Here is a 23,067-nt window from a genome sequence, read left to right as displayed (position 1 = left end):
TCAAAAATGAATGTACTCATGATTGTCTGAAGAAGGGGCTCTTGTCAGTGTTACACTATGATATAGTATATTAGATTTGTATTAGAGATGCATTCGTGTGTAAGATTATGCGCACATTAACGTGTCATGTTTTATAAGAACTGGGTTGTGTGAGAAATCTTAATCTGTAAATAAAACTATTTTTTTAGAGTTTAAAGTTAGTTATTGTAATAGAGTAAAAAGTAAAATAGTTTAAATGTTGCGAAGTAGAAGTGAAAAAAAGTGAACATTAGAGTACAACATAAAGTATGCATAAAATAGTATACATAAAATACTTCCATAGGGTTCTGAATTACCATTTATAATACTATTAAATATCAAACAACCACTTTATTGAGCGTTTGTGTAATCAATATCCCATAATATATGTCGGTGGTGATTTATGAGGCTGGTAAAAGTGGCTCCGCTGAGACAGCGGACGTGAGGGTGCCCGGTTCACCGGCGCACAGACTCGTGACGTCCGGTGACGTCGCGAGCCACCGGGAAGTAATTGCCCTCTGACAAAAAAAGAAAGAAAGAGGTAGGTGGTCCGTTTTTAAATCCCCGCGTGCCCATTGGTTCAAACCATAGGTGTGTCAGGGGGGTGTGCGCGCCGCCTCGCCGTCCGTCTCTGCGTTACTTCCTGCGCAGGATGAGCGGATGTTGCGCCGCACGCCGGGAGGCGACGCGTCAAGTCTTCCACGGAGCGGATCGGGGTCGCAGCGTCCCGGGACCGAGCGGCGTCCATGCCGGCAGCAGCATCTGGAAATGCTTCGGATAGCATCCTCTGAGGTAATGAATACGCTCTCCTCGAAACTGTGCTGTTACGCAACTGTGACTAAGCGTACTTTGCTGTTGTCTGAGGGAATTTAACTTAACTTTTATTGTTCAGGTCCGCCGTGTGGGCGACACGTTCATGACGCCTGAGCAGAAAAGTCATGAGGCATAAGTGGATTGGGCTTTCTTAAAAGATTATACAGCCTACTGCTATGCTATAGCTGTAGGCTTGCTCCCATCACTGCTCAAAGAAGAATGCATGTAATTGTTCTCGGCATATGTGGCGAATGAACCTCACGTGAACTTCCCGACCATTCAAGCAGCCACCTGCTTTTGTAATCACCCCCCCCCCCCCCCCCCCCCACGTGGTGTCAAGAAACGCTTCTTTCTGGGAGGAAAACATCTTTCTGGTGGCCGTGAATAACCCCCTTCAGCCTCCAACAGATTTCCATTTCATTGTGTGTGCAGAACTTGTTTTAATCCAAGATGTGGACGTTTGTTTTGTCCTCTGCGCTAGTTTTATGGTATGTGAGGCACGTGGATGACCTTTTATTGTTGTTGTACAGACTTTAAAGGTCTTAGGAAGGTCAAAGCAGCTGATCCTGATTCAGGGGTACTGACATAAGGATTTGGGGTGTGGGTTCTGTTTATTTTGCATTGCTCTTGATTGTATCCTCGCTGTCATGTTTGTTAAGTACAGCTGACTGATCGCAGGGCAGTTACTGTTTCCTCTTGTCCTGTGGCCTAAAGATAGAGCCTGGCTGTTTGGGATTATAGTTCCTCTGGGAATGAAAACACAATGTTCTTTGATGTGATGGGGAAACATGGGCTTGGCCAGAGTCATCTATGAAAGAGTCAATGAAGTCACATCTAACCAGTTGAGAGTTAGTTGTCGACCTAGTTTACAGCATATCAGGTGAATGAAAACAGGCCCAGGTTCCAGACCAGGCGGGTTCACGAGGAAGCTGTCATCATCAACTTATTTACTTGTTGAATAATGAAAGAAAAACAGAACTCGCGTCAGTGCAGCTTTTGGCATTTAATTCAGGACTTTTTTTCAAAAAGGATTAATCCGTGAAATGTTTTCTAGAATTAGCCATTGTTCAGTCAATAAAACCTCAAAAGAGTGCAACAGTGACCCAAATATTCAAGTTACTGTAAAACAACAACACAACCTGGAACCGTAAAATGATTGGCAATGTTGTTTGAAATGTTTTTAAATGAGCCTCCACATGATTGTGGATTAATTTTCTTCCACAACACCAATTGGTTATTGGACTTTGGCTGCACCTCTGGGTGCAGGTGACGGTCTGTGCTGTTGACGACCCCGAGGTCCTCGCACCAGTGTGACTGCTTCCTCATGCGCAGCCGGGACCCTCTCGCCCTACAATTGGTCCCATTACCTTTCCATCACGTGGACATGGCTCTCTCTATGGATAATCGAGCAGGTGTTTTACTAAAACCTTTGGACGTTGACTCCCAGAGAGTGGGCCAAAAAAAAAGGAGGTTCACTCTAACGGGCATCTTTAGTGTTTTTACATTTTTGCATTTCCATGGCTCCATTGATCAAACAGGATTTTACCTCGCAGAAGTGGCGAGTTACTGCTGCCTCGCTCGGTTCGTTGATTTGTGTGGTTGAATTCACACAATAACACAAATGGCCCAACTTCTCCATCTACTGTAGGCAGCCCACTGATTATGAACCAGTGCCTCATGCAATCCCACTGGAAAAAGAGATGCAAGCTGTCCCTTTTTTAAGTCATTCCTCATTGTGACTTTAGATGTTGCATTGTCTGAACATCTTTCCCTCGTCTTCTCTGACACGTACTTTAGCCCTGACATCCATGTACAATCAGAGATTGATCAATGTCAAGGAGTATTCTATTGCAATTTGAATTGAAACCATCTCTTTTGATGGCAACTCACTCCTCAAACTCTGCTGATGATCTCGCAGGTCATTCCGGCGCCAGCGTTGTGAATGCAAATGATACTGGCAAACTAACTGGAGAAACGCTGCAGCTGTCAGAATCCACAAAAGAGCGGGCAGGAAAGCTGAGTGTGAACGGCTGAAGGCAATAAACTCTGTTTCACCTTGACATCTACAAAAAGAGACCAGACGAGAACAATCCTTTTGTTCTCAGACAGCATCAGCCACTCATTGGCCCAGAACGTCTTACCATTGATAAAGGCAATGAATTCACTTCCCTTTTTTTTCTTCTTTTTTTTTTTAAGAAATCAGATTTAAAGCAACAGACAAATTTGAATACTTCCAAATCAAATACAAACATGTCACCCTTGCACTTCTTTAAAATTACTTTAAAAAGTTCCCTCTTATCTGGCATCTTCCCTAAAGTAAAGAGAACTTCTTCTAAAAAGCCCAGTTTCAGGTCAAAAAGTAGCCGACCAACAACTCAAATGGTGGTCTAGATTAGTCGTTCTCAACCAGGGGTCAGTGATGGAGTTCCAGTGGTCTCCAGAATTGTAGAGAATAGTTAGTTTCATTGTTTAATTCACTATAGAAGTGAGCCCAATGTGTGTAAGGCTTATCAGTTTGACCTCCTCCATGGTTATCTCTCGTGACTGGAGCTCACAACTATAGAATTCTGGTTTGAATCATATTGAACAACCGACATCTTTCTGAAGAGAAATCGTACCGAATGGGGGTCCGTGACCGAATGTGTTTCAGATTAGAGGTCCATGACCTCAAGGCCGGATGTTGACCCCATCACAGCACTGAGACTGCTCCAAAAGTTGTTATTGACGTCCGATAAAACACAGACTCTCGGGAGATGTCACTTCTCTGCTGCTTCGTTGACACAGCTGATCATAAAATACTGCTTGGCGGAGTAAAAAAAAAAACTGGGCGGATCTTTCAGGCACAAGACGGGGAATACATCTCCAGATCTGAGAGGTCTAGCATCCCATTAAACTTCTCTATGTTCTAACAGACCTTACGCTTCAATGCATTTCCCGTGTAAACAGCTGATGACCATGGCTTACGGACATGCACTCTCAAAAACATCTCTTTTAAAAAAGCCTTGTACTGTTAAAGCAACATCCATGGCTAGAGATGCAATGGGTTTAGGATGAACTCAATGACCTGACATATAAATGCTAGTTCTTGCGCCACAAGATGAAACACAATTGCACAACCTGCCCCTTGATGAAGATTTCTTTTTTTATTGCATCTCAACAGACCAGTCAGACAAGTCGTCTGCTTCAGTCCGTACGGTCTCTTTAGTGAACTCCTATATGACACAACGTACTGTAGCTACGAGGGTTTTCACACTCAGATTTACCCCCGAGGCCTAAACGACGTGAACATTCTGTCCAGGCCTGTCCTCTGAAATGCTGCAACCTTTCAACTACACAAACAAGCACAAACATGCTTTGATTAATCACGTCCTCACGGTCTGGCCCGTATGCACAGATACGGAGAGCAAATTACCAAATTGTCGTGTTGAACCACTTAAAGTCCGGGTTCTCCACGGAGAAAGTTTTGAAGTTGCACAATCTCGTAGCAGCCAGTGTTTTTCTTTTTCCGTGCCGGCCGACCAGATGTAGGCAGCTGTGTAAACTGAGATTTTACTTTGAGCTCACATGAGGTCTGTGACGGCCCCCAGCCAGATCTTTCTGTACATTAGATCAGAGATGAGTTGGTAATTCCTGCTTCGATGGTGTAACTTTGTTTGAAATCTGACTCAGATTAACTGTTAGTTGATGACAAATGAATCAGTCCTACTGCAGTACTACCTCAATTTCACTGAGTTGTGTGTTTATATTTAGACAGGATAGCTAAATGTTTATGCTTACCTCTGGTCCACTTTGTTGTCCTTGTTTCAATTTATTTTGTCTATTTCAATGTAAGTCAAATTCCTTTAATATGTACACATATATGGTTATGATTCAGATTAACGCAGGAGCAGAGTTTTTTTGGAATACCCGTCATTTTACCTCTTTCTTCTTTTTCTTGTGATCACATCATTACTAATACAGGCAGGTTTTACAGTAAGATGTGTTGCATGTCTATAAAGTCTATAATCTATAACAACAACATCTGCCACGATGAATTACTGGACGTTGGGGGAAGCGTTATTGAACACGAGCACTGGTGCTGTGAGGTTGTAGGACGGCTCAACGGATGTCCTTTACCCCGCTGTGAGCAGCTGGGCGCTCCACCAAACTCCCTCCCACACATACTTTAAGATCCACTCGGAGAGGACACACGGCCAGAGGAATAGATGGACACTTCATTCTTTTGTTGAAAGTAACGTAAGCGAGAGAGTCACCTGAAAATGTGATGCACAGTGTGTACTCGCTGGGTCTCTGGAGCAGCAGATTTGGTTAATAAATCAGATCCAGATGCAGGTTGTGTACTTTGGCTGGGAAGGTTGGAATTTAATCTGTGAATAATAGGCCACTGCTGACTCTATGGACATGGTTCAGTTATTAACAAAACATGAACTTACCTCTTGCATTAGTTGTACCTGTCCCCATTGCATATCAGATCTTGCTCTGTGCTTTCATGACATTTAACTTGGATTCATTCATGTCTGTGATGTTTTATCTTGAAATAATAGGATAAATGGGTCCAAGCGAGGCACAATAAAAGATGACGTAAACCTTGTGATGCGCATACTGCCGGTGATGAAATCTTTAAACGTGTTAAAGAACAGCAGGCCATCACACATAGAAATGCAGAAGTATGAGGGGATTTGCATGAAGTATTTATAAGTGACATGGCTTGTTCACGGAAAAGCTCCCGACTGTGTCCGAGCAGACATATTTAATCATTTTCCAAAAGCATCATTTTCCTTGTCTGCCCTAAGAATGGGTGTCATGGATCATGGATACGTTTGACACAGCCGTGGATGTAAATGGGACTAGTGGTAAAGCAAAAAAAAATCCCTCAATTTTCATTTTTTGAAGACTTTCGAGAGCTGGGCGTTGTTCTTATAAACTTGCAACCAATATAATGGCTGCTTCAAGATTTCCAGCCTCATTATCACCCAATGTCCTCATTCTCTCTCCCCTCTCGTCAGTCTGGTGAGTGAGCGGTTGTTCCTCCCAGGTTTGGCCTGATCTCCACCATGGCCAGGGATCTCTTCAGCCCCCCGTCCCCTCTTGGGGATTCCCTGCTCGACAGTCCGCTGTGTGGAGACCTGATGGAGGACCTTTGTGACATCTCCCACTCTATTGAAGACGACACTCTGGAATTTGATTTCCCGGTGTACCAGAGCACCAGCTCGGGGTCTGAGAGCTCCATTGCACTGGGTGAGTAGCCAAGTGGACTCGCGGGTGGAAGAAAGGCGCTCAATACGTGATCAGTCATGTTAAAAAGTTACAACACTGACCTTTTGAGCCTTTGGCCCCGTTGTGCCTAAAGAGGCCTTTTGTAAGAGGGCGCATGTCTGATTACAGAAGATTAGATGCAATTCCTTTCTCTCTGTCCCCTCCATGATGTCGTCTCCAAATTCCTGAGCGGCAAGTGAAAAAAACAGGCATCCTGTGATTTATATGGAGATGCAAATTAAAAAAGAAATCATTACTAATTATCTGATATTCGTAAGTGGCCCGTTTGACAGTAATCCTCAGTTTACGTCAAGGAAAACAAATGAATTGATCCTGATCAATTGAACAGATATCTTGTTTTCGGCATCATTGTGATAGTTCATTTGGTTGTTTTAAATCCCCATCATAATGCAGTGTACAACAATATAGCAGGAGCGAGTTTCTGTTTGATGTGACTGGTTATTCAGTTTGTTTTATTGGTATTACAGATGTTTGTAACATGAATACAATACAATTATTCCTTGAGCTGCTGTTACTGTACAAATATATAATCAAGGTAAATAAATCATGCCAGCCTGTAGAAACTGCTTTTGCCTCCCTACTCGACATCAGACCTTTTAAACAAGACTGTGCATTTGAAGACCTGTGAAACCGCAGTGCACGTTGATTATTTCACCTCTAATATAGAAAAGCTGCAATCTGTAAGGAAATAGTTTGGCATTTTGGGGAATACCCTTATTTGCTAAGTGTTTGATGCCACTTCTGTATTTGTATGCTACTATACATATGAAACTAATCTGACAGCCAGCAGCCGGTTAGCTTAGCTTAAAGACTGAAGAAGCTAGCCTGGCACTGAACACCAAAATCTGAAGCTCTATAATTAACATGTGATGTCTCTTTAATCCACACAAAACTATTTAGCAAAGAAACATTAGCTTCTGTTAAGCTAAGCTAACTAGCTGTTGTGAGTCCTCCTGAGTCATACTGACTGTGTGGTATCAATCTTCTCATCTAACTCTTGGTAAGAAAATGATTAAGTGTATTTCCCCAAAACTCCAACTATTGTCAAACTATTCCTTAAAGTGTTGTCGTTTTGCGACCGATGGCCTTTTGTCACCTTCTCTATCTTGTAAATAATTGTATTGTAACTTATATTTTAGGTAGGTGTAACATTTCTCTAAAATGTGTGAACACTCGCTGTTGTCTCCTTTCTGCTGTAGACACCTTGACCCCAGCCTCCAGTCCGTCGTCGGGGGTGTGTGCGGCAGCCCCGAGTCCCGAGGAGAGCTCCGGCCCCCTCAACCTGGAGTGCCGGGTGTGCTCGGACAAGGCCTCGGGCTTCCACTACGGGGTGCACGCCTGCGAGGGCTGCAAGGTGAGAGATGTGGGACTAGAACGGGCCGGCCAGAATACACATTGCATGCACGTACTGACATGCATTAAAGTGAGGAAGGACATAAAGGTCGTCCAAAGATATGTATGTCAATACCAAGACCGATACAATCAGACTGATGATAACGTGTGCTGCAAAGGCAATTGTTGAGTTTGTGTGGTGACAACACACGTGCACATACGTGCCTACACACACACACACACACACACACACACACACACACACACACACACACACACACACACACACACACACACACACACACACACACACACACATGGCATGTGGCGGCGCCTGACCTGGAGACCAGTGGAAAGTTTCTGAGACACGCAGCCAGGTCATGTGAGGTGGGGGACATTGTGACCTTGCTAGACTTGCCACCTCTCCGCTGCTCGGCTCTGAGCCCGATTTGAGTGACGTTAATACACACCAGCTCTGGTACACTCATGGAGCTGTCGCAGGCACAGAGCCCCGCTGTTTTGTACTAGATAATTACCTTCTTTCAGAGACATGTTTGGGATTAGATAAGAGGCGTTTGGTTTGCATACATGCATATAAAAATGTGCTTTAACCATAATATAGCTGTCGTTCAGGCCTGAAACAGTTCAGCTCCACAGGCCCGACTGGACTTGAGACTTTAGAGAGTACATCAATGTCAGAACTTGTAACTGAGACCACTGGGAGTGTTAAACACATTAAGAATCATCACTGCCAAGTCATGTGAACTTGTCGTAGTCATACTTCTCTTAGCGAGCAGCAGGTTGCTGCTGCTGATCTGAGCCTTTGTTTGCTATTAATGTATGACTTTCTGTGACTGTGCCTGCTTTTAAAGTTTTCTCCCATCTTCCACCTTGAAATTGTGTTTGTCTCGTGCAGCAGCAACTACACAACGATCAAGAAAGTGTTGTGGTACCATTCATTTCTTTGAGGTTAGACAGAGTTGCTACTGGTGTTCTCCTCTTTTCTGTTTCTTCCATCATTTTACCACTTCACTTTTAGGACAACTTCCCTCTTAGAGGATCTGTCGGTTGCGCACGTGTTGTGCTGCAAAAGCAGCCATCTCCCTGCTGGGTTAACTATTACGACTCGCATATCAGAATTAACACAAACTACTGTTAATCTTGTCGGCCCTCGCGTCAGGACTCGTGCCACCCTGAAGTACGGACGCTGGCACTGTTGGACGCTGCAGTGAGTGGCGGGAGTATTTTGACACCGAAAATGCTCTGACTGACGATATTGTGCCGTCATGGAAAAAGCTGGCTTGTGATATGAGGCAGTCAGAGTACACGCTCTGCATATATCACTTTCAACACCTCGCTTTAAGAGGAGTGCTCAACCAAAGGAATGTGACTGGAATGTGCGGTCATGCTACGGCGCGAGGGATTACAGCTGTAAGTGATGTCGGTATTAGTGATGGGAAGGTTAATCACAACACCTCCAACTGCATAATAGATGTTAGTTTCAACAGGTGTGCCACAAAGATGATTGAATTCAAACTTTTCTCTCTGTTTCACTAAAAGACATTTGCCCTACCTAGAGAAAGCGTTGCACAAAACATCTCTTTGATTACGTCTTCAGTTACTCACAGCTACATATCAAAGCCAAGTACTGGTTGTGTCACCGTCTGTACACCCGTACACAGACGGGCTAAGACATGCACACTGCACACATCTGTTTTCTCTGTTGATTTGTAATGTGTTTTTGATGACTATCGTATGCCTGGACCTTCACATGTCTTCCCTCTGTTTCCATGATTAATACATCCAGCTCTCCCCTCAAAACTAGAATTTTTTTTTTCTGCTTTAAAATACCGCAAAATGTGATGTGAGACACATAATAACCCTCAATAACCATATGTCTTCAACATAAAGGCAAATGAGGCCTTCTGGAAGATGATAGCTGGTGTATTGCGTGACCATGTGGCTCCAGATATTTTGCCAGATTATCCATATTGCCTTCTCGATGGCGGGATGAGGAATGTTCTGACTGAAATTTCGGTGATGCACATAGGTGTGTGAGAGAGTGGGTCGAAGGATCATATGTTTCGGCTTATGTCAGTTTGACATCTGTTAGCATGTGTTGGCCCACTGCCCTGTGCAAGATGCCTTTAGAAAGGTAAGAGCTTACTATATACACCCTGAAGCATATCGCGCTTTAAATATAGATGTCATTCCACAATACAGTCCAACCCAAAATGTAATGTAATAACGCCAGTCCTACCAGGGTTTCAAATGTGAAGTGCACGTCTAGTAGTATAAGGTGCTGCACATGTAGGTCTGTAAACTGCTTTGGAACTCATGCTTCTTAAAATAAAAGTTCAAGAAAGTTATTAAAATGACCACGTCTCCTAAATAATAATGGTAATAACGACACAAGCAAGCAAGTATAAAAGGGATCAATCATCCCATGCAGATCAGAACTGAAGGATCACTGCACTAAAGCGATCTGGAAGCCGAGAGCATTAAACATGTGGTCTAACGCGCATGCATGCTCAGGCAGGCTCCAACAATAACTTGTGGTGTACACTGGATAAATAAAGTCTCCTTGCACTATAAGTAGAAAACCAGTTATTTTCCAACGTGTTGTTTAAAGGTACTCAAATCCAAATTCAGAGCATATCTATGATTAGAGGGGCTTGGCTCCACACGGCCCCCAACGCGGTGTCAACAGTGCTGCCAGAATGAGAGGTTTTACCTTTTCCATGACAACTGCTGAAGTAATGCTCTGATTTTAAAATTTAGGACCTTTTTACCTTTTTAATGTTTACAATGAAGGCAAAAGGGAGTGTACTGATCATAGACGCATCAGGAGGGTTGACCTTATCGGCTGAAGTACCACAAGAGTATTTTTGTGGGCTTTTTGTCTCCTCCAATCATATCATATAATCTTCAAATGACAGCGTGTGTCGTTCTGTCTGTCTTCACCAGGGTTTCTTCAGGAGGACCATCAGGCTGAAGCTGGAGTATGATAAGTGTGAACGCAACTGCAAAATCCAAAAGAAGAACCGCAACAAGTGCCAGTACTGCCGATTCCACAAGTGCCTCTCTGTGGGCATGTCCCACAACGGTAAACCTGCAACATGCATTCAAGCATCTCTGTATAATGTTTGCTGAGCAACAGCCTCAAGTGATAATGACAGGATAGTTGTCCAGCAGAGGATACCGACACATGTACTGTAACAATAGTACAACAGAGAAGAGTCACAAAGTCATTAGTTACTCAGCATTATCTTGCTCCGGGTCCCACCAGACCGTTGGGTTTGAGCAAGAGTGTGTTTTATTTGTTCTGACTTTAACGTTTAATTAATGTATAATAGAGATAGAAAACATTGTTACATCATCTTTCAAAAAAAGCCTCGCTTTAAAGTGTATATTAGCTTAATTAATGATATCCGATAAAAGAACTTGCAAGCATGTGTCATGAATGCAGTTCCATAAAACTCCGCTCACCACGTCCTCAGTCGGCACCACGGTATGTGTTCTCAACAACAGGATGTGTCCTAATGCGGTCTGGCTCCAAATCAACTTGCTTTACATTGACAGGGTTTTTATAGAACGTCCTGCTCCTGCCGGAGCCTGCTTGACACTGACAAAGCACAGGCCCATATAGCTCCACATCTGGCCCTTCAACTGCACTGACTGCTGAAGGGTCATTGGGTTTGTTGCAATGGTCTCCCACCGCAGACAGAATATTCAGAAATCTGAGAGGAGGACGACATGTTGTCCTCATAAGAGAGGAAAGGGAACATAACGCACCAGATCTGTTGGGGGCCAATAGTTTTTTGTGTGTGTGTGTGTGTGTGTGTGTGTGTGTGTGTGTGTGTGTGTGTGTGTGTGTGCGTGTGTGTGTGAGAGCAGACATGCATGTTTGCTGTCAGGAGGACATGTCGAATGTCTACATGTGTAGTCTTAGTGTAAACTAACACCACTACTATTCAAAAAGTTTCCTAGCTGTTGCTAATGATGAATGTTTCTACGCACCAGCCATCCGGTTTGGTCGGATGCCTCAGGCAGAGAAGCTGAAGCTAAAGGCAGAATGCAAGATGGTGGAGAAAGAAGTGGCAAGCCCCCTGCTGACCGACCACAAGACTCTAGTCGGGCAGATTCACGAAGCCTACATGAAGAACTTCAACATGAACAAGGCGAAGGCTCGGCTCATACTCACCGGAAAGACCAGCAAGCCCGTAAGTAAACAAAATGATTTATGTATATTTATTATGTATCTCTAATAGACAATGAATAACCGCGCCTATTGACATTTTCTCCTCTCTTTCCCCCGCAGCCTTTCATCATTCACGACATGGAGACGTTCCAGCTGGCAGAGAGGACGTTAGCGGCCCAGGTGGTAAACAGCGACTCTCCGGAGCCCGAGAGCGGCCTTCAAGCTGGGGAGGTGGTTCTGGCCACCGGGTGTGGGGAACTCCAGCAGAGGGAGGCTGAAGCCAGGCTCTTCCACTGCTGCCAGAGCACCTCGGTGGAGACGGTCACAGAGCTGACGGAGTTCGCCAAGGCGGTGCCGGGTTTCCAAAACCTGGATCTGAATGACCAGGTGAGTTTAGTGGTGCTGCATCCGTCTGCCAAGATTCCATGTGATAAGTGGAGTAAACAATTGTTTACTTAACTTGAACCAAAGGGTGTTTTATGTTGAAATTTTATGTGGAAAAAGTAGTTGGACACAAAAACACTGTTGGTTGGAGGCACATCTGAGTCATGCTGTGGCCTTTCTTACCTGCACTTTTAGGTGACTCTCTTGAAGTATGGCGTTTATGAAGCCCTTTTCACCCTCCTGGCTTCCTGCATGAACAAAGACGGCCTCCTGGTGGCCCGTGGAGGAGGCTTCATCACTCGAGAGTTCCTCAAGAGCCACCGGCGGCCATTTAGCGACATGATGGAGCCCAAATTCCAGTTTGCCACACGCTTCAACTCCCTGGAGCTGGACGACAGTGACCTGGCCCTTTTTGTGGCTGCCATTATCTGCTGTGGAGGTAACTGACAATCATTTAAAAAGTGCACAAAGGGTGCCAATTTGCAAAAATAAATCTGAATCCCCCCCTCCCTTTTTCTCTAATCCCTTCCCTCCAGATCGCCCAGGCCTGGTGGATGTGCCTCTGGTGGAGCAGCTGCAGGAAAGCATCGTTCAGGCACTCCGGCTCCACCTGCTGGCCAACCACCCGGACGACAACTTCCTCTTCCCCAGACTGCTGCAGAAACTGGCCGACCTCCGGGAGCTGGTCACCGAGCATGCTCAGTTGGTGCAGGAAATCAAGACAACAGAGGACACGTCGCTGCACCCTCTCCTGCAAGAGATATACAGGGACATGTACTGAGTAGAGGGCACAGGGTCATGAACGGGACATGTGTATTTGAATATTTATGTACGCCACTCAAAACTGGGTGCATATGAATATGTACTGCTACTCTCATGCGCATCACTTTACTGTAAGTAGCATAGTGTTGTAGCTCCTGAGGATGCACACTGCTGTGATCTGCAGTGGAAAGGCAGCTTTTGAAGGTGGCGTGGCTGCTTCAATGAAAGGGGACACCGTGGGGAACAAACTTTTAGATTTTACGCCATAGATGTGTAGAGATATTTTTTTAAAGCATTGATGGGAGGGCACCCAATTGCTATGGATTGGGTCCTGGATGCCAGCTTTTACTTTTACAGACAGATCAAGAAGCTAAGTAGGACTTTGCAACTTTGCATAACATTAAAATTGGTGTACACATATTAAATATACCCGGACATGGCTGCTGCAGTCATGCATGCACTGACGTTAAATATTAATCTTAAACGTAAATTGAATCATGGTAAAAGAAGCTGACAACTTATACCATTTTAATCCTTTAAGTAACTGAAATCTTGGTTGTGCAATAGGCAACTCAGTACCAAGATATTTATATTATTTGGGATATTTAGTGCATGTGATGTTTTAATTCAACTCTATTGGATGAAATTCAGCAGTGTCATGTCCTTTCATTGTATACTGGCATCTTTTTGAAATCAGCCACGGAGTGGTTGAAGAAACACCTGCATCAGTATTCACCATGTGCCATAATGTTTCGATGCTGGAGCTCATATTTCCTCTACTACGCTGACCACACCTCATACATTCACCCCGCAACTAAACAGATGTCTGTTTAGTGTTGGATCAGGGAATGTTCTCACATCATAAATCATGAACAAGAATGCATTTTAAGCCTGCGATGAACTAAAACAACCCTTACTCCTACTGACAGCAGCAAATCGTTTGAAAATATTGTAATTTCATGTGTGATATATTTATTTGAATCATTAACCTACTGCTAAAAACCAACACAACATGACAGCACACCTTACCTAGGGGGTTTCTTGTACACATCATGCCGTTAAGACTCATTATTAGCCAGTGAGTATTTTGACCACAAACAAAATATGTTAAGCTGGTTTATATGCTATTTTGTAAATATAAAAAGAATGTGGTGGCCAGAGTGAAAGTGTCCGCTGACAGTAAAACAGGCCTCAAGAAGAGCATCTGTTTGCCTCATTTGCTGTGTTACACTTCACCTCCCGATGTAGTATTGAAACACTGTTTCTTGTCAGAATGAAACCGTTTTTATTTTGTATCATGTAGTGTACAATACAAATACATTTGCTGTTTCAATAAAAAATAATTATTGTATGTTGTAGTTTGATATATAACTTATTTTTAATACCCTGGCTTATTTACCTGCCTATCTGTTCGGATACAGGTCATAGCAGGAAACGCACAGGTGGAAGTAATATTGTTAATGACAGCTTTGTTGCATTTAAGTGTACTAGTAAGCCTGTAATGTGTTAATTACACCTGTGTGTTTTGCTTTAATGGCACCCTGAGGTCTGCTGTAAAAAACGTGTTTATGTATTATATTTTCACTATGAAAACAATGCTTGTTATCAAATCCAGCTGGTTCACTGCACTTTAATATTTTCTATAAGAATATATAACCACATTCGATCAAAGCATCCCAATACTGTGATAAACTGTGAAATCGTATTTATATGCAGGACTTTACCTGCACACGGTCTTAGCACGTTGCATCCCGGGTCCTTTAGGTGGCGCTAAAACGTTATGAAACAACATGGCACGGATCCGACACCGAAACCAGGAAGTGACCTCTTTCCGCTCTTTGGGGTTGAAAGATGGAGCAAACTACAAGCGAGTGCCGTCAAAAAACATTTACATGCCAGTCGTGTGATTTAAGCAGCCCTTTTACTTACTACGGCCAGAAACCACCAAACACCAGAGCCATTGTGTGAGTGCACTTTTAGCCACGCGCTCCTCGTCGTCCGCTGGAGCTAGCTGTGCTAAAGCTAACGCTGTTAGCTCGTTGATACGTTACACACACACATTAACCCACAGCTATTTCCCCCACGTTACATTTGTATCAAGTTATGCCTTTAAACGCACGTGTTTGATTGTTTCTGAACCATTTCCATGTCTGCTTGTCTCGTCTAAAAACAGGCTGCTCGAGGAGTGTTTCGTGACCCAGGACCCCTTCAGTCCGGACAGGGAGAAGTTTCTTGTTCTGGGCTCTACCTGCAGCCTGTGCAGCAGGTGTGTTTGTGTCGGATCGGTAAGTTGTCTTCAAATTGAATTGCTTCGGTCTGTTTGTTTTTTTGCCCATATATTAAATATGTGATTGTCTCAGTGCATGAGGACAGCATTTGATAACCTAAATTACACAAAGGGAAAACTCAAAGCAGGCTCATCAGTTTGAGCTGCGTGTGCATTTTTCAGCTTTGAAACCCAAACTGAGCTCCTGTGACTGTTTGCCTCGTGCAGGTCACTAGCTATAAAATATGCATCTGTGGTTTAGACGTTTTCCTCAAATGACTTTGCGATCATGTGACATTAATATGTACTGGATGAACTTCATGACCGATGACCTTGAAATCAGTTGATCCAGCTTCTCAGATAGATAGTCTTTCCATCGGCCAGTAAATGTGACGGAACATGCATTGCTTATGTGGAAACAGAACATTGATGCTGGAACGCTGATGTCTCTTCTCCCAGGACTGCAGCCTTTTCTACACCAAGAGGTTCTGCATGAAGTGTGTGAACAAGCACTTGCATCAGTTCCCACCTCAGATCCAGTCTGAGCTGTCCAAGAAGAAGCAGAGCTCAAAGCCTGCCGCCTCGTGACATCAGACAAGAAGAGGTCCGAAGACTTTGTGGTAGAAAGCTCATGTCAGGAGGCAGATTTGTTCTTTTTTTTTGTTTTCTGGCTCAATAACTCATTTTAGTGTCTCTTTGTTCTTCAATAGCCTTGAAATTGGAACTGAATGTTTTTACAAAGTAAATTGAAGTGTGCTCATCAATTAGAACTGAATGTGCATTTTAGCTTTGAAACCCATCGTGAACTCCTGGGCACAAGAAGACCTTACTATTGCAGACACTGACACTCGGTTATCTCGGATTCCTATGCAGTTCTGGGATGTACAAAAAAATAATTTGATAACTAAAGTGTTGGGAAGAACACTAATTACAATCTGAAGTCAGTAATTGTTAGGATGCAAACTTGGAACCAAACCAGAGTATTTTTACTCTGCATTTTTGTTCTTCTTTTAACGCTGCACAACTCTTTGTTCCCCTTTTTTTAAATTCTAAGTGCACGCACGCAGACACAAGCAATTACAAGCAGTGATGCACACAAACCACCACTGTGGCACCGCTGGCATAATCTGACAGCGATAGGCACCGTGCCAACGATGACGGGAGGCTTTCTGCTCGAGAGCTGATGTCATTGGATGCCAGGAGGCAGATTTGTGCCTTTTTCAGTTTTCTTGCATAAGACATAATTTGACTGTCTCGTTGTCCTTCAATGGCCTTGAAAGTGTAACTGAATATATTTACTAAGTAAAAACTCAGGAGCCGGCTCATCAGTTGCATGTGTATTTCAGCTTTGAAACCCAATCTGAGCTCCTGTGACTGTTTGCCACTTGCAGGTCACAGGCTTTAAAATATCCATCTGTGGTTAAGATGTTTTTACTCGGTCTCTTCTCTCATGACTGCAGCCTTTTCTACACCCAAGAGGTTCTGCATACTGTGTGTGATCAAGCACTTGCAACAGTTCACATCTCCGAGCTGTCCAAGACGAAGCAGAACTCCAAGTCTGTCACCTCGTGACATCGCACAAGAAGAGGTCCATAACCAGCACTCTTCACCAAACCCATACTGAACTAAACTGCAAAGACAGCAAACAATGAAAACATCATGCAATTTATTTGCATGTTTTTTTATTTTGCTTTAGTCCAGTAAAACTCTGATTTCATGTATGTGCACAATTGCCCATACCGTAGATCTAAATGTCCTGTTAAACCCCCAAAACTGTTAAAATATCTGATCACAGATGTCTATCATGTTCTTTTAGGCCGATTGCTTGTTCAGCCCAATTCAGCAGCGGTCCAGAGCGCCCTACAAACTGTTTAACACTAATAAATCTTAAGATAAGATGTGAAGGTAATAGCATTATCCAGTTGCCAGGTAGTTTAAAAACTGATTAATTTCTCCACTGCTCTTGCAAAGTGAAAAATTAATAAGTCACCTACAATTTCTATTAGATGGATAATGCCTGTTGTGCAATATTTGAATACACATTCACTGTTGTGATACAATACATTTGTATTACTTTTCAGCAGTGTATGGAAACATTTACACAGGACTAATTATCTCTGACTACTATTTTTACGAGCGCATCCCTCTTGTTTCTGCATTCATGGTCAGGTGGTGCACTGCTAACTTCTGTGAAGTCAAACAAATGTTTTTCTGTGTAACTATTACATGTTCAACTTTATATATAAAAATAGAGATAAGCACAGTGACCTTTCCTTCTCTGTGTGTTTTGTGACTGTTGAATCTTGGATCAAAATTAATGTGTAACTAATGTTAGCTTTAGTGACAGAATCTGCTACAGTTGCATCATTCGCTGTGTTAAACAGTTACTCCCCGTTTTTTTTTTTTTTCAAAATACACACCGTACGATACCAAACCTGACCCAAACAAAGTATCGCTGGCCGTTTAATCATTTGGATCAAAGTCAGTTTTGATCTCAGGGATGCCTCTGTGCAACACCGTGCACAGTTTGCAGCAGCATAAACACATTATGGATTAAGTGTGATCCCGGCGATAACATTGATATAACAGATGGCCTCGCTGTTTTCGTCACGAGATGTTTGACGTTTCGAGGCCTAATTGAAACAGCATGGCCTTTAAGGCAGGCCCAGTGATTTTCTTTTTTTTCTGGCAAATGCTGAAGAGGAATGCAGAGCGACATTCGCTGTCGAGTTTAAGTTAGGACATTGTGAACTCCTGGGCACAAGGAGAGCTTACTCTTGCAGACGCAGCCACTCAGTTATCTCAGATTCCTATGCAGCTCTGGGATGTACAAAAACATCAATTTGATAACCGAAGCGTTGGCAAGAACACTAATTACAATCTGAAGTCAATATTTGTTAGAATGCAAACTGGAAACCCGACCAGAGGGAAGTGGTGCTGATTTTCAATGTCTTTTTGTTCTTTCCTTTTAAAGCTGCATCACTTTTTGTTCTCCTTTAAATTCCAAGCACACACAAGCAATTACAAGCAGTGATGAACACAAACCACCTCTGTGGCACCACTGGCACAGTCTGACAGCGATAGGCACCATGCCAACGATGACGGGAGGCTTTCTGCTAGAGAGCTGATGTCATTGGACGTCAGGAGGCAGATTTGTGTCTTTTTTCTGTTGTAGGCTTCCTGCATAAGACCTCATTTTAGTGTCTAATTGTCCTTCAATGGCCTCGAAAGTGTAACTGAATGCATTTGCACTCCATTCATGTTGCTCTTATGTGACACCAAATCGGATCATGCAGTGATATCTGTCAGCACTCACACGATCATTTGACGACTAATTCCTGTGATAGTATTACTAGCCTGGAGCAAAACCTCCCTCTAAACTCCTGCACTGAGATAAAGCTCATTTAAACTATTGTGTTTTTGTCACTTAAAACAAAAAACATATTTAGGTCATTTTACTGTGCATTAACACATAGGTCCAAATGACACTTCATGAGATCTAATGATGTTTTTGACCTGTAGCTGTTCAGTTAATGTCTAACTTATGCCTGCTGTGATAAATGGAGTACGAATGGAAAGATAAACCCCTTTATAACCGCAAGCTCTGCTCCTTTTGTTCTTTAGGTATTTAACTAATCAAACCGATTAATTGGGTCATATTCATGTGCAGAGGTAATGTAATCCAGCTCTGTGTTCTTGCCCCTGTTTGATTTGAAGAGATCTCAATGGGCGGTCCTTGTGCGCAGACCAATGAATCGCCTTCTCTGTTTAAATAGTCCTTGATGTTAACTTTTCTTCTTCACTCATTGCTCCCTCTAACGCCATGTTGGCTGTTATGACTTGACTTGTTGTTTTCATCAGCGTTACTACGGACTTGACAGGAGTGGCTCTCTTAAACGCCCCTGCGCCCTTGGAGACGCATTATTCCCTTTTTTTTTTTTTTTTTGTTGCGCGGACGTGTTTTGGATGATACGCGCGGAGTATGCACGCACCATCCCCGTGACTTTGCATTTTAAAGGAATACTACTTGGAAATAGAAGTTTGAAAAGGGGTTTGCTTGTAGTGTGTGTATCCCACTCCCCCCCACCCACCCACCCCCCCTTGTCATATATGTGCAACAAAATGTCAGAAGTTCGCCTTTCCAACGCGAGCCCCACGGTGGAGCGGGTGGAAGCGCGGCAGCCAGACGCCGCCACACCGTCGGTGCGCAGAAACCTTTTCGGCCGACCCGACCCGGGGGAGATACGGAGCTACGCGGACACTTTGATACGGGAGGATGTGCGGAGTTTTACGGAGACGTATAACTTCGACCCCGTCGCCGAAAGACCGCTCTCTCCGCGCAATTACGACTGGCAAGAGGACCGCGACGCACCGGAGTTTTACGTCAGACCGCCTCACGGGAGACGGCGGCCCCGGCGAGATGTCGATACCGACCGACAGGATGCCGGGGAGAGGAGCGGAGGGCAAGCGGCGGCTCAACCAAACCGCGACGCTCCGAGGAAAAGGGGCTCTGGAGCTTCAGGTAATTATTCATTTTGTGTGTGCGTGTGCGTGTGTGTGTGCGTGTGTGTGTGTGTGTGTGTGTGTGTGTGTGTGTGTGTGTGTGTGCGTGTGTGTGTGTGTGTGTGTGTGTGTGTGTGTGTGTGTGTGTGTGTGTGTGTGTTGTTGCCTCGACTCGGGGAGGCTGCGGCGCGATGCAGAGGCGCGAAGCACTAGTCGTGTTCGGGGTTCAGCCGCGGCGACGACCGCTGGATTACCCGGATACAAGTGTGCAGGAGCAAGCCGCAGTGTGGGGCTTCATTACAGACCATGCAGTCAATGTATGTCGTTATTACTGAGGGTAACGGGACCAATGTCGCGCCTCGTAATTACATTGTAGTGTTCACTATTCTTCTTCTTTTTTTTTTTACTCGGGCTGTTCACGGTCGTATAATTTCTCCAGTGTGCCGAGAATATCAGGTGCTTTTTAAAGGGGACGTGCAGCATGAACACCCTGACAACTTTTCTATTTGCTTTCTTTTCTTTTTCTTTCTTTCTTCATGTCTGCCAGGATCCTGCTCCAGCGAGTCTCAGAGTAAAAGGTCGCGTGCCAACGAAGAAGATGACGATGATGAAGACCACGGTGCAGGAAGTCAGGCGGTAAAAGCGGCGGAGGAGAGTCCCAGCAGGCCGGAGCAGGGCGCGGAGGTCCAGTGAAAAACAGTGCTAGGTTAGAAACCACTATCTCACTCCTCCACTGTTATGAAGCCATTTGAATGGATCATGATACGTTTGTTTCCAACGCGTTATTTTGGACACCATGCTGTCCTGCGCACGGCACCAACACGTCATCAGCCTCTTCAAACGCGTATTGTGTTGTTGTTGTTTTTTTCACCTTCCACAACCCTTCATGCTATGACTGTTCACCCTCTGTGTGTGTGTGTGTGTGTGTGTGTGTGTGTGTGTGTGTGTGTGTGTGTGTGTGTGTGTGTGTGTGTCTGCATGAGGGATATCAAGCATGAGCAACTGCTTTTTCAATTGCACCATTCAACAGCCTGTTTCCTCTTCATGTCCCACAGAGCGGGGAGACCTGTTGCTGGTGGAATACTGTAGCCGTTCTCATCATCTGACAGATGGGAGAGAACATATAAAAGCAGTCTTTTCTTTTTAGAAGGGAGGAGGAGAAGCTGCAAACGCACTGAATATGTACACTATCAAGTTTTGGCACTCATTTTTAATTAAATTGCCTCAGAAGCAGCAGACAATGTAGCAGTGTGCAAATGGATTTTTGCTCATTTTTTTATCTACTACCTATGTTTCAGATGTAGCACATAAACAAAAGCATAATGCTTTTCATACTTTTGTTAAATGTATTTGGTAAGTGTGTGAATTTGACTCGGGAAGTTGCAGTGCAATTTCCAGCAGAGAAATATTATTTTGTTAAAGTGGTCATAATGTGTCATTCATTCAGGTAATTGATGTAAGTTAAAAATGCAGATTTCAGAAGTCAGGGTTGTGTGGAAACAAAATGTCTTTACTTTTTCTATGGCTTTATTGTCCCAGTGTTATATATCTTGGTTTTGAAGGCTCAGATGGCCACACTGTAAGTTGAGGCTCCATCTAACTGGGAACAGCCATGACAGATAAAGTTTACATGCACACCACCCCCCCTCCCAATTTTTATTTGATCATTTTATTATTTTTTTAGTTTTAAAAAAGGAGCTTTTTTGTTGTTGTTTTTTAACCAAAGTTTTTGCCTTTTGTTCAGGGCTAGGGGAGGAAGGTGGGTGGCAAAACTGCTGAGCAATATCCAACCAAATTTTAACAGTATTTGCTAATAATCCTAAGAATTAGCTTTTATTTTTGAATTAGAAAAATTCCTATCTTTGTGGCTTTTGGGTCACATAATCCGCCCCATTTATATAAATGGGGTAGCCCAGGTTAACATAGATAAATAAATATGTTAAAATCACAGGGCTACTAATGCAAATATGTGAATCAAAGATTTGTGGTGTGGAATTCATGTGGAACATGTGATTGCACTATTTTTAATTTCTCCTTTTTGAGGGCAGAAAAAGAAAGTGACGCTGCCTCATTTGGTGTAAAACTTTGAAGTGTACCTGTGTGCCTTTTTTCCCTTTTTTTTTTTTTTCAAAAACACTGAAAAAATTATACTAACTTATTTATGTTGAGCTTTTTGTTGTGGGTGTATGTATAGCTTCCCAAAGCAGCCTTTTTGTAAATACATATTTTCATTATTGTTTTTAAGAGAAATAAACTGTTGCAAAACTGAGCCTAATAATCGATTTTATATCCTGTGTTTTGTACTTTTTCTCTTCGTCTTCAACGGGCAAGTTGATTGATTAAAAAGCATCGCTGGTGTAATAAATGCATGTGCTCACTATTTTTCATTGTAAAAGCACACAACCACTCCACCCTTACCAAACACACTTAAGGTTTAAAGAGAACCGCCCATGTAAACTGGCAGACAGCAAGAATAATCTCTATGATCACAGACTGATTATTATTGCTTACACAAAGAACTGATGGAGATACACCATGTTATTAAAGCAATTTAATGAGTTCTTCAGTCTAAGGCATGACAAAACACTGATAGCTAGGACTAGTAACTATTCCATTACTTATCCACACCCTAATCACATACTTTATTTTATAAAAACATTAATTCCATGCTTTACAATGAGGTTTGTACATTTTATTAAACAAAATAGTGATTCAGCTGATCACTTATTGCTGGGTCCCTACCTCCCAAGAGCATTCCTATACCAGTCCCATACTCTGCGAATAGGAACTCTATGTCCTACTATTTGCTACTTAATATAATATTTATATATATATATATATTAGTCACATTTCTAATAATGAAATGACGTAATGTGTGTGGCTGGACTCCGTGTACACCTTGAGTGCAAACACAGCACCAGAGTGCAGGCTGTGACTGTGCTGGATCGCTTCAGCCAGCTCTGCCTCCAAAGTTGAAAACAACAAGGGTATGTCCTGAGGAAAAAGAAAGGGGAGAGGGCGGGGGGAGTTTTTAGTTATTGGCTTTCCCTGGATCCAATCACAGCAGATAGAAGAAAAGCAGACCACTTAGGAGCCAGCCAGTCAGGGAGCGGTGGGAGGGAGCTCGGGACAGTACAGGCTGTTCTTTTCATAAACCACACACCACCCAATTAGTTTCATTGGCTGCCTCTTTCCTGTTGATACCAATGTGTAGGAGTCAAATACAGAGTGAGTGAGGGAGAGAGAGAGAGCTATTCCTATAATATCTCATACTGACTTTGACTGAGTCTGCAGTAATTAACAGTGAGCTTATGCCCCTTTTCTAAACTTTAAGAGAGGATTGCAACACTTTGAACACACTGTTGTTCTCTTTTTTTTTTTTAATAAAGTATGTTATCTCTTCCCCTTCAATCCTGTTTGTGCCTTGTTTTGTGCACTGCTTAATAGAGTTCAAACAAATTTAGAGGAAACAAATCCTTTGTTTTTTGTGCTGATCTGATTGCAATAGTGC

At 43.3% G+C, this 23,067-nt stretch overlaps 3 protein-coding genes across 4 annotated transcripts; all 3 read left to right on the top strand.

The window, feature by feature from the left end:
* Positions 1-653: 653 nt before the first annotated feature.
* Positions 654-14,108, top strand: pparaa (peroxisome proliferator-activated receptor alpha a). The gene is made up of 8 exons (XM_068586141.1): positions 654-810; positions 5,838-6,069; positions 7,308-7,462; positions 10,408-10,546; positions 11,464-11,663; positions 11,762-12,028; positions 12,221-12,464; positions 12,562-14,108. The coding sequence occupies exons 2-8, from the start codon at positions 5,886-5,888 to the stop codon at positions 12,804-12,806; spliced, it is 1,434 nt and encodes a 477-aa protein (XP_068442242.1). The 5' UTR covers positions 654-810; positions 5,838-5,885; the 3' UTR covers positions 12,807-14,108.
* A 484-nt stretch (positions 14,109-14,592) lies between these two features.
* Positions 14,593-17,356, top strand: cdpf1 (cysteine rich DPF motif domain containing 1). 2 transcript variants are annotated; one of them, XM_068586717.1, is made up of 4 exons: positions 14,593-14,751; positions 14,961-15,072; positions 15,513-15,657; positions 16,514-17,356. In XM_068586717.1, the coding sequence occupies exons 1-3, from the start codon at positions 14,639-14,641 to the stop codon at positions 15,639-15,641; spliced, it is 354 nt and encodes a 117-aa protein (XP_068442818.1). In that variant the 5' UTR covers positions 14,593-14,638; the 3' UTR covers positions 15,642-15,657; positions 16,514-17,356. The 2 variants fall into 2 exon arrangements, with proteins under 2 accessions (XP_068442818.1, XP_068442817.1); XM_068586716.1 differs by having other exon boundaries at positions 15,513-17,356.
* A 1,516-nt stretch (positions 17,357-18,872) lies between these two features.
* On the top strand, positions 18,873-20,797 carry LOC137791283 (cyclin-dependent kinase inhibitor 1B-like). The gene is made up of 3 exons (XM_068586071.1): positions 18,873-19,575; positions 20,104-20,262; positions 20,612-20,797. Exons 1-2 carry the CDS (start codon positions 19,020-19,022, stop codon positions 20,247-20,249), a joined length of 702 nt encoding a protein of 233 aa, XP_068442172.1. The 5' UTR covers positions 18,873-19,019; the 3' UTR covers positions 20,250-20,262; positions 20,612-20,797.
* Positions 20,798-23,067: the final 2,270 nt, after the last annotated feature.

The sequence above is a fragment of the Clinocottus analis genome, unplaced genomic scaffold, assembly GCF_023055335.1.
Source record: "Clinocottus analis isolate CAN_PGR_092001 unplaced genomic scaffold, fCliAna1.0.p SCAF_20, whole genome shotgun sequence".
In the NCBI taxonomy this organism is placed as follows: domain Eukaryota; kingdom Metazoa; phylum Chordata; class Actinopteri; order Perciformes; family Cottidae; genus Clinocottus; species Clinocottus analis.
Note: the sequence above shows the minus strand (reverse complement) of the source record. Positions and strands in the feature narration are given on the sequence as shown.

Excerpts from the sequence above, each read along its gene's own strand:
- pparaa (XM_068586141.1), top strand. The coding sequence starts at position 5,886 with ATGGCCAGGGATCTCTTCAGCCCCCCGTCCCCTCTTGGGGATTCCCTG. Across the intron at positions 6,070-7,307 it reads TGAGAGCTCCATTGCACTGG|ACACCTTGACCCCAGCCTCC; the intron begins GTGAGTAGCCAA and ends TTTCTGCTGTAG. Across the intron at positions 10,547-11,463 it reads TGTGGGCATGTCCCACAACG|CCATCCGGTTTGGTCGGATG; the intron begins GTAAACCTGCAA and ends TCTACGCACCAG.
- cdpf1 (XM_068586717.1), top strand. The coding sequence starts at position 14,639 with ATGGAGCAAACTACAAGCGAGTGCCGTCAAAAAACATTTACATGCCAG. Across the intron at positions 14,752-14,960 it reads CCAAACACCAGAGCCATTGT|GCTGCTCGAGGAGTGTTTCG; the intron begins GTGAGTGCACTT and ends GTCTAAAAACAG. Across the intron at positions 15,073-15,512 it reads GGTGTGTTTGTGTCGGATCG|GACTGCAGCCTTTTCTACAC; the intron begins GTAAGTTGTCTT and ends CTCTTCTCCCAG.
- LOC137791283 (XM_068586071.1), top strand. The coding sequence starts at position 19,020 with ATGATACGCGCGGAGTATGCACGCACCATCCCCGTGACTTTGCATTTT. Across the intron at positions 19,576-20,103 it reads AAGGGGCTCTGGAGCTTCAG|GATCCTGCTCCAGCGAGTCT; the intron begins GTAATTATTCAT and ends CATGTCTGCCAG.